Source organism: Sorex fumeus, unplaced genomic scaffold (assembly GCF_029834395.1).
Source record: "Sorex fumeus unplaced genomic scaffold, SorFum_2.1 ptg000032l, whole genome shotgun sequence".
In the NCBI taxonomy this organism is placed as follows: domain Eukaryota; kingdom Metazoa; phylum Chordata; class Mammalia; order Eulipotyphla; family Soricidae; genus Sorex; species Sorex fumeus.
In genome coordinates this window covers 10,152,682-10,163,672 of record NW_026606089.1, presented here as the reverse complement: position 1 = coordinate 10,163,672, position 10,991 = coordinate 10,152,682, and the positions used below count along the sequence as shown (strand labels likewise).

The following is a 10,991-nucleotide window of genomic DNA, read 5'->3' as shown; positions in this document are numbered from 1 at the left end:
TCTATTTCGAAAGCTGAGGAATGATAGAATACTACTGGGGGTTAGGGAGGACTAATGAAGTACTGCAGAGCCAGATCCTCTCAGTCCACAAAGCAAGGCCATATGCTTTATGTTCTTGGGAGTCTCAGAATAGGTGGGCAGTTCCACTTTTATTGGCCAACACCCTCAGTATACACGACCTTATGGTTGGATCCAGTTGCTTTGTCCTTTACTCATGAATTCATGAATAGTGAGTGTCATTTGACTCTGTAGCATGAAGTAAAAATAGATGACGTGTTGTTTTGTTTTTTAAGCACCCTGTGGTGCTCAGGGGTTACTCCTGACTCTGCACTCAGGAATCACTCCTGGCAGTGCTCAGGGGATTATATAGAATGCCAGAGATTGAACCGAGGTCAGCCTCATGCAAGGCAAATGCCCTACCTGCTATACTATCACTTTGGACCTAGTTTATGTGCTCTTAAGCACAAGTGTTAAGGAATATAACAAAATCATTTGAGCCTTGATGAAAATAAGTATTATCACCTCAGATAAGAAGACCTGTCCAAAAAAAATTCAAGACCCTAAAGTACTCTAGTATAATCCATCTCTTCAATGCAGTGACTACAGGTAAGGTGAATAATGAAAATAATTGAGCTGAACACAGTCATCTGTTAACATAGGCGTCCAAATCTTGAGGAAAGTTTTATGAAAAAGACTAGGGGTCAGAAGAGCCAGGGCTCTTCCCTTGCATGTGGCTGACCCGAGTTTGATCCCTGGCAGCCCATATGGTCTCCTGAGCCCGCCACGATTCCTGAGTGCAGAGCCAGGAATAAGGCCTGAGCACTACCAGATGTGGCCCAAAAACCAAAGAAAAAAGAAAAAGACAACTGTAATAGAGCAAACAGGAATTTCTGAGATTCTTCCCCGACACACCATTCCCCCCCCCCCCCCCCCCCTTTTGGGCACCAACAAACTGCTGGCTCTTTGCCCCAGTAAATGTGGGTTTGGAGAGAACTAGAAAATACATTTAAACTTTGTTTTTGCCAGGTGGGCTTAATTGTGGAAATTACAGAACATGGAGTTAGCCATGAGGCTAATACAGTTCAGCCCAGCTGGCCCATTTGGGGAAAGGTAATGGGGTGGTTTTTAAAGTTTAAGAAAGCTTCTCTCCTAATGAGATTAGAGTTTAGTTCTGATTTAAAGAAAAATCAAAACTTCAGATTGATTCCCTACAAGGAGCTTGCCTACTGAGCCCTATTTCAGGATCACCTGCTTGGAAGTAAGCAGGACTCAAGAAGAAATAAGCACAGCAATGGTATTCACTTCATTCACACACTTAGCATATGCAACTTTAATCAACCAAAAGAAAAAGCCCCAAATGTACAAGTGAAAAAAAAAAAAACCCCAAACTCTTGACACAGGCTACGTTTATGTACAGCTGTATAAGTTCAAAAAAAGCTATCCTATATGTATATACAAAAGTTGTTTATACACAGGTCTGTACATAAGAGTCTATACATTTATTTCCTCAGAACCCTTAGGTGCCACCTTTTGGTGAAGACACCAACACTTCATTCACATATTTTACAAAAAAAAAAAAAAAAAAACCCAAAACTTTCCAGGATTGACACACTGCATCCTGTATTTGGACCACATAGGCTCCACTCGATTGGTTAAGATCCTTCTGTGACAATGCAGACCACGCCAGGGTCCTGGGCTCTCACAGGGTGCTCCAAAGTAAAGTCCCAAGCTATCCCAAGATGAGGAAGCAGAGTTCCGACCAGGGTGCTGCCACAGGTCCAAGGTTAGGTTGAGCCCGTCTACCCGGCTCACTGTCGGTATTCCAATTCATCTACACTGATGACTTTGGCGGGCATGGAGGGCAGGGGCTGCTGTAACACATCCGAGCCAAACCATTTGGCGAGGCCCACTGGGGAGCTGCTCCTCTGGCTGGGGCGGTGCTCCAGCTGGGAGTGCACGTGGGGCAGGCCTGACCGACTGGGCACATTCTGAGGGGTTGTCTGAATGCTGACAGCTGCTGCCTGGGAACCAGAGCCTGGAGGATGAAGAACTGTGGGCAGAAGAAAGAGTTCACCATTTAGACCATGAAGGTGACAGTTCTATTAGGCCCTGCTTCGCTCAAATCCTAGCCCACTGATAGATTGGGTTTTTTTGCCAGAGTGGTTCTGAATAGCATGAGCTATTCAGAAACAATCCAAATTTGAGAACCCATCCTAGCTGACATGACTCCTGTTCCTTCGTGGTAAGCAGCTGCATCTCAGAATACTGTTAGGATGGTGAGATGGAAGGCATCTACTTTGGGAAGCCCCTATGCTGACACTACTGGAGGGATTCTCAGCCTATTCTCTAAGAGGCAAAAGACAAAGACATTGATTCTCCCACAATATTTGCAGGAGTTCCTAATTCCAGAAAGTAGGTTGTATTCTTACTTTAAAAGACTGGATGGCTAGAAGGGACAAAAAATGACTGAGATAGATGTTTTAACAAACATCCTCCTTTTAACAAAAAGAAGCAATGGTCAATTTTAGCACATTTCCTCCATTACAAATTTGTAACCTAGGTTAGCCCAGCTATAGTTTACCTGGCCCATTCCTGAACTTACCTGAGCGCTGTAGCTGCTGTTGCATCACTGCCAGATGCAAAGGTGTTCCAGGACGAGGGTTTAGGAGAGGGTGACTAGGGGCAGGTAAAGGGTAAAAAGGTTGGCCCAGAATTGGGCCAGATAGTCCTTGTAAATGAGTCAGATCCATCCCAGGAGGAAGCACACCTGTTGGTTAGAAAGAAACTGGTGAGAATTTTTTTGTTTGTTTTTTGGGTCACACCCGGCGATACACAGGGGTTTCTCCTGGCTCTGCACTCAGGAGTTATTCCTGGCGGTGCTCAGGGGACCATATGGGATGCTGGGAATGGAACCCGGGTGGGCCGCGTGCAAGGCAAATGCCCAACCCGCTGTGCTTTCTACACCACCACCAACTGGTGATCATCTTAATTTACGTGGAAATGTGCAAGTTTGAGTTTAAAATTCTACTGATCTGATAGTTAAGAATGAAGCATGCAGGGCCAGAGAACTAGTCAGGCAGGTTGGACCTAGCATATGGTGATCTAGTTTCAAGACCAACAGGAGTGATCCCTGAGCACAGACTGAGGAGTAAGCCCTGAGCACTGCCAGGTGTTGTACAAAAACAGAATGAAGAATGCTCAAACTTTGGAATGGAACAGGGATGGACTGGATTGGATCTTGTTGCCTAATCCAATTTAGTAAGGAAATCTAGTAATGCCTTTCTAGGAATGAAAACATCCTGTATTTTATCAGTGCTAGTCATGCCAGTCTGTAACTCACCAGCTTGAAGTAAATTTGTAAGATGCTGTGGATGTATTCCCTGGGCCAGCATCCTTTGGACCAATCCTGGATGGAGCTGATGAGCAGGCCGAACGATTGGGACATGGGGGACAAGGGGAACTTGATGGACAGGGCGGAGAAAAGGTGTTCCTGGAACTGGTGATGCCAAAGTAGGAGTTTTTCTCCCAGTTGGTTTAGGTCGGTAATCTTGTTCTTTGGTGTAGCGGTTGTTCTGGGACAGTGGAGTGGAACATGAAGGTCGCAATGTTGAAAGTTTGGGATTTGTAGTAGGAGAAGAGTCCCGATCAGCACTGGACAGAGAGTTAGGTGACAGGAGATTCTCTGTAAAGAATTAAACAATATTTTGTATTAGCCAAAAACTCCTCACAAATGCTTTTCCTCTTAATCATCTAGTAAATCTTACTTCTTAGCTCACAATCGTTATTTGATCCCCTCAAATTTAAAATATTGTCACGGTCACGGTCCTCCCGTTGTTCATCGATTTGCTCGAGCGGGCCCAGTAACATCTCCATCATGAGACTTCTTGTTACTGTGTCTGGCATATCGAATACATCACAGGGAGCTTGCCAGGCTCTGCTGTGCGGGCGAGATACTCTTAGTAGCTTGCCGGGCTCTCCAAGAGGGGTGGAGGAATCGAACTCGGGTTGGCCATGTTGGCTGCGTGAAAGGCAAATGCCCTACCGCTGTGCTATCGCTCCAGCAGATCGCATAAAATATTGTATAAACCATTATCTGTCCCAGGTTTTTAAAGAATTTCTACTTTCAAAGATTATTCCTCACATGAATCGCAATGAGCTGATGTATCAGATCTGGACATCCAGTTAAGTTTGTACCTTGCTCTGTCCATATGGCTGTGTTGGAACAAGTTCTAATCAGTTTCTTGGAATTAAAATGCTATTTTAGGGGCTGAAGTGATAGTACAATGGGTAGGGGGTTTGCCTTGCATACAGCCTACCCAGGCTTCATCCCCAGCATCCCATGCAGTGCCCTGAGCACCACCAGCAGTAATTCCCAAGTGCAGAGTCAGGAGTAACCCCTGAGCATTGCTGGGTGTGGCCCCAAAACTGAAAAAAATTTAAATGCTGTCTTAATTTACAGGCAAAAAAATTGTAAAAATATTCAGATCTATTGCAAAAGTAAATTAAAATAAATACACTTTGATGAATTTTTTCGGTGGGGGCTTACTACTGGGGATGCACTCAGGGATCATTCTGGACAGTGCTCAGGTTAATCATGTGGGGTACTGGGGATCGAATCCAGGTCAGTGGTATGAAGCACTCTTCCCACTGTACTGCTGTGATCGCTAATAAAGGAAACTTAACCATTACTACTATGTAATTCTAATGTATTAGAATCAGTATCATCATGTCCTTTGCAATCCCAACTATGTATGTCTTTTTTTGATTTGGACCACACCCACCTATAGTCAGGGTTTACTCCTGGCCCTGTGTTGAAGGGACCGTATGGGATGAAAGGGACTGAACCTGGGTCTACCACACGCAAGGCAAGCATCCGACCCACTGTACTATCTTTCTGGTCCCCAGCTGTGTGCTTTTTAAAAGCCATTCTGAGCTGGATATAAATGAGGAGGACTTAAAGAACATGCCTTATATGTGGCTAGCCCATTTGATCTCCAGTACTGCATATGGTGATAAATGGTGCCCTCTGCACCACCAAGCACTACTAGGATGATCCCAGCACACTGCCAGGTATGCCCCAGAAAAACAAAAGGCTTCTTTCATTTTCTTCCCTTTCTTTTTTTTGGGTGGGGGAGTGTTGGGGTGGTACTCTTGGCAAGTGCCCTACTCACTGTACTATCTCCCTGGCCACACATGCCTCTACACTGAACCTCTTGCAGATTTTGTTGAACACAGAGTCATCAAAGTTCCCAAACTTTTTCCTGGACAGATTTAGGTCATGCTGATCAGGACAGCCCCTATGCCTTCAATATTTTCTATGTTATTTTTGTCTGTATTTGGGTTACACCCATGTGGTGCTCAAGGATCACTCTTGGTCGTGCTTAGGAGGCCATAATACAGTGCCAGTATCAAACTCAAGAGATTTACCAACTGTACTAGCTCTCCAACTCCACTTTATTCATTTATTTTTAATTTTGGGGCCAACCCCAGTGGTGCTCAGGGCTAACTCGTAACTCTACTCAGGAATATCACTCCTGGTGGAGCCATGGAGGATACTGGGGATCGAATCCCTGTGCAAGGCAAATGCCTTATCCACTCTACTAGATCTCTGGCTTCTCACTTCTTCTTTGGGTTTTTATATTTTTACTGCTTTAAAAATTTTAAGTTTATTTCTTCTTGTCACATTCTCTTTTGGATAGTATACCCGTAACAGTTCCACAGTACCTTCACTGGTCTTCTGAGTATCTTCTTTGCAATCACCCAGAGCTGTTTTTCCAGACGCTGGCTCCTCTTTGCTTTTCTCTTTGCTCTCATACATCTTACGAATCACTGAGGTAGGGGTGAAGGAAGGAGAAAGCTGCAGAGAAAAACAACATTAGCACACTCCCCAGAAGCCTTTCCCTAACCGAGCAGGAAAGGTAAAACTAAACAAGCGGAAGTGACCCCTTACCAGCTACACAGAAGAGACCAACTCCAGCATACTGGTGAAGGACTAGAAACAAAATGAGTCCAAGAGGTGGCTGTTCCAAATACAAAATCCCTTATTCACGGGCTGGAGCAGTAGCACAGTGGGTAGGGCATTTGCCTTGCACGCGGCCAACCCGGGTTCGATTCTCAGCATCCCATATGGTCGCCTGAGCACCACCAGGGGTAATTCCTGAGTGCAGAGCCAGGAGTAACCCCTGTGCATCATTGGGTGTGACCCAAAAAGCCAAAAAAAAAAAAATCCCTTCTTCATAACTACTTAGTCTAGGACAGAGGGTTAATTAAAATAAAGCACCAAGCAACCTATATCTGTGGTGATGGAGACCTGCTTATGCAATCTGCTAGAACCATTTCCCCAGAGTAGGAAGGCCAGAAAATATCTGGAGCAACAGCTCTTCCATCTGGAAAAGGAATTTCTTGGGGGGGCAGTAGGGGAAGGTAAAGGTCTAATCTCCCAAGCAGTAACCAGTAGACCCAGAGGCCTGTTCTGGTGATTCTGGCTGAGCTGGCCCCACTGTTCAGTGGAAGGGCCCGAGGATGTGGTGCTGCTCTGGCCCTGCCCAGGGTACCACAGCCATCCCAGCAGTGCTCAGTATCCTTCAGGACCACACCTAGTGATGCAAAGGATCAAACCAGGTTTCCCGACAGCATGTGCCTTAACCCCTGTATCTCACTTTGGCCCCTGGGAAGGGACTATTCAGGGAAATTCCAGAGCCTAATAAATTACTCCATTTTTCTAATGTTCTTCCATTTCTTGGTACCAAAAACTTTACAATCGTTCTAATAGCCTTCTCAGTGAACAGGACACAGCTTTGTGGTTATTAGTTCCCTCTCATTAGTTCACTTTCTTTTTCTACTTTTATGGTTTCTATCATAAAGCCTTAAATCCCTGATGATCAAAGAGTACATGAATCATGAACAGAAAAAGACTCTGCCTTGCAGAAAACCACTTGTGATCTTGAAGCACAGAGAAATAGTGTTTCCTTTATCGGTTTTAACTAGATGATCTGTGGGATATCAAACTTTAAAAAAAAATGCTAGGAGCAGGAGAGAGAGTGTATAGCAGGTAGGGCTCTTGCCTTGCACACATGGCCAACCTGGGTTCAATCCCGGCAACCCATGTGGTCTCCTGAGCCTAGCCAGGAATGATACCTGAGCACAGAGCCAGGAGTAAGCCCTAAGCTGCACCAGGTGTCATCCCAAAACTAAATTTCAATAAAAATTAAAACAATGCTAGTTAACAAGTGAGTTGAAAAGCGATTATCTGTCACCATAGATAAGCAAAATCCCTTTGTCCCAGACTTAATTCATATCGCTGAACCTTAATATAAGTTTGGGAACTTCCCAGCATGGTTAAGTGGACTTCCCTCGTCATTCCATCCTTTTCTCCCCCACTTTCAACCAACTCAGCTCCCAATTCCAACTTTTTATCTGGCTAAACACACTACATACTGCTTTGTGTGGAACATACTATTTGCTGGAACATACTTTTCCTAAAATAGGAGCATCACTAAGTATCCTGAGAAGGGAAGGTACATAAGATTATTCTAATAAGTAACAGGCATGTAATGAGAGACCAATATATCCGGATTTCTGTGGGAGGCACTGAAGGACAAATTGGTGTTCAGAGTGGTACAAGACATATACACAAATAGGGAGAGGCCTGAAAGTTTTTGACCGGCGCTAAGATCACTGACCATGCTTGTAATGGAGGCAGCAGGGGCAGGGGAAGAGGAGCTCCCTCGGTGCACAGGTGCTGGTGACTTGGTCACTCGCTGCTGCCTGTAAACAAACCAAGTATCAATTAGTCCTTTGCTGGTCAAACTGCAGGCCTAAAACTACATAATGCTTAATAACAGCCTAGGATATAATATCCTGTTTCCTTTCTCCAATTCAATTTCCTAAGTGTTTAGTAAGTGCCTTATACAAGACTGTGTTACATTCAGAGGGAAGTAAAAAGCCTAATAAAAAATGATACTGATTCTTTAAAGAATTTCCTTCTGCGGCTGGAGTGATAGTACAGCAGGTATGGCACTTGACTTGCATGTGGTCGACCTGTGTTCAATCAAGGGCACCCCACATTGATCCCTGAGCTCCTCCAGGAGTGATCCTGAACACAAAGGTCGGAGTAAACCCTGAGCACTGCTGGGGGTGGCCCCAAAACAAAAACAAGCAAAATAGAAAAAATATGCTGTCACACTAAAGGGACTCTAGGAGGGAGATGTGCTAACCTGGGTGTGACCAACAAGCTATGGCAGAACAATGACTCAGGCAGAACAGGTACAGGGACTTGGGAAGATCCTGATTATGTAGTTATTCAGGATTACATACACACACATATATATTTTGCTGATACAGCCAAAATGTTTTTATTTATTGAGAACACATATAACACTGTGATTATATCAGTACTTCGCCTTCCTTAAATAGCACTTTAAGTATGCGTTAAAAATATATGTCAACATTTAAGAAATGTAACTCATAGTCCTTGGTAAACATAACTCCTTGGTATATTTTCTTGCTGTTTCATACATAAATAACTTAATCTACTACAAAGTCATAAGTAAAACTATTAGTTCTTATGACCCAAAAGTATATACAGATTTTGGGACTGGACAGCTTATGACTTTATAAATATCAACATGCAGTATTTGCAGTACTTATTACCAAACAGCCTAACATCACAAGTCAACACTGTCTCCTAACCAGTTCTGTCAATACATCTTCCAGTGTACCTGGTTAAGGATGCACGTCATAAAAGATAGTAAAATGGCCTGGGATATTCAAGTGGTGAATAATGTGCCTTGTTAGTGCAAGGATTACATATATTTTATTTGCATACTACACCAGTGGGGATGGAGCGAAAGCACAGTGGTAGGGCGTTTGCCTTACACGCAGCCAACATGGCTGACCCGAGTTCAATTCCTCCACCCCTCTCGGAGAGCCTGGCAAGCTACCGAGAGTATCTCGCCCGCACGGCAGAGCCTGGCAAGCTACCCGTGATGTATTCGATATGCCAAACACAGTACAACAAAGTCTCCAATGGAGATGTTACTGGGCCCGCTCGAACAAATCGATGAAAAATGAGAGAACAGTGACAGTGACGACACCAGTGAGGTAGGAAGACTTTCATTGAAAGACCCTGCTTCAGAGGGTAGGAAAAAACCCTGATCAACACAGATGTCTGAGACACTAGTTAAAAAAAGAGACAGAGCCAAGAGCTTCCACTGTTGTAAACTCATTTGCATAACACAATCCCCACAATTTGTCGTATACACAAGACTGATCCCAGGCCTCACAAGTTGAAGACATCTCTCCTACCTCCAGACATTCTTTCTACTCATTCTCCTTTAACTTGGAAGAAAATGAAACAGCAGATTAAGACTTAAAACACCCAGAGGAGACTGAATTATGTGAGCTCACTCTTTAAAGAAAGCATCATTAGCTATGTCAGACCTACCAGTAAGGCAAAATCATTTGGTCAAGATTTGGAAAGTTTTCTCAATCAAACAGTAAGAATTATAAAACCCGTGGCTTTGTAGTCTAACCAAGGTAAGCTCCACTACTACTCCTAAAATTCTTGTATAAAGTGAGGGGAGAGACATGTTTTCTCAGTGATTAAGTTCCAAATCTGCATGACTTACTCCTTTCGGTAAACATATTTGAGCACCTATGTACAAGGTCTGTTCTAGGTGCTGGGCAAGTAAGAAAATAGACAACTCCCTGGCTTCATTACATCCTTGTGGCTGCAGGATGGAAGGGGTTAGACGAAAAAATAGGGAGACAAACCAAAATATAGTATACTAGAAGATAAGAAAATTTAAAAAATAAAGCAAGAAGAGCAAGTCTGTTGAAGGATACGCTGTATATTTTTAGGGTGCCTGGGAGGCTGACATTTGAATGGAAACAAAGGTCTCATTGATAGCAACTTAGGTCTACTTGAATTTCTATTATTTTACATTTTGAAGGGGTTGGTGGTTCTGGAAATTAACCCAGGGTCAAAGACATGCAAGGCAAATGCTCTATGGCTGCGACATCTTAGCCCTATGAGTCACATCGAAAAATTCATTCATCTCTACATCTCAAAAATGCAGTTATGTTGTCCCATCTCCCTCATAGTGGCTGTTGCTATGAGCAAATAAAATTCTAGATATTTAAAGTGTTTTGAGAGTCAAGATGTAATGTCTGTGATTATTAGTTTAACTACATTTTGTCAGACTGAAATTCAGTGTAAAGGGCTGTGCAGTTGGGTCCTATGCTCTTGCAGTTTAGAATGAGATTACAGATAGGCTGTATGAAACAGGACACTCACTGGTCCACTTTCTGAAAGTGTTGACTTATGAAAACAGCTAAAGAAAGACACAGACATTAAATGGCAATCTTAATAATCAAATCCAAGAGCCAGAGAGAGTACAGCAGGTAAGGTGTTTGCCTTGCACCCAACTGACCCAGGTTTGATCCCTGGAAGCTGATATGATCCCCTGAGCCCACCGGAGGTGCAGGCCAAAAACGAAAACAGAAAAAGAATCAAACCCAAACAAATATATTTAATTACGAAGTACTGAATGGGTAGGACTACTGTTCAGGGAAGCATATCTTAGTGATATAGCTCAGAAAACAGGTGGTTTCAAAGGGCTGGACACTGTCACTACTAGGAAAGGTACTATGAGACATGAGATACGGCTAAACCACCTTATAATAAGCTACGCATTTGCCCAACAAGGGTTTTCATTAATGTCTTACTTTACAATATAAAGAGAATATGGTTTCCCTATTTCACTCCTTACAACTGGGAAAAAGAACAGGAGAAGGCTGGTAGGAGGCTCCTCCAACCCATGCACTGCAAATAATTCCCAGAGGAAGGAACACCAGGAGTGATTCATAAGTACAGAGCTGTAAGCCCTGAGCACAGTGGGGTGTGGCCCAAAATCGACCAAAAATAAAAAGGAACAGGAGAGCTGGAAGTTAGTAATCAGTTAATAGCCTTAGTCAGCAAACCTATTAAG

At 43.5% G+C, this 10,991-nt stretch overlaps 1 protein-coding gene across 4 annotated transcripts in view; it reads right to left on the bottom strand.

Annotated features, from left to right (window-relative positions):
* Positions 1 to 1,213: 1,213 nt before the first annotated feature.
* The window catches only part of EIF4ENIF1 (eukaryotic translation initiation factor 4E nuclear import factor 1), a 55,358-nt gene continuing 45,580 nt past the window's right edge, over positions 1,214 to 10,991 (bottom strand). For all 4 annotated transcript variants that reach the window (XM_056116484.1, XM_056116485.1, XM_056116486.1 and 1 more), the window contains 5 exons: positions 7,683 to 7,767; positions 5,725 to 5,857; positions 3,341 to 3,682; positions 2,603 to 2,767; positions 1,214 to 2,050 (listed from right to left, as the gene is read on the bottom strand). In XM_056116484.1, the coding sequence (XP_055972459.1) occupies positions 1,809 to 2,050; positions 2,603 to 2,767; positions 3,341 to 3,682; positions 5,725 to 5,857; positions 7,683 to 7,767 (967 nt within the window). In that variant the 3' untranslated portion in view covers positions 1,214 to 1,808. The remainder of the gene's footprint in view (positions 2,051 to 2,602; positions 2,768 to 3,340; positions 3,683 to 5,724; positions 5,858 to 7,682; positions 7,768 to 10,991) is intronic.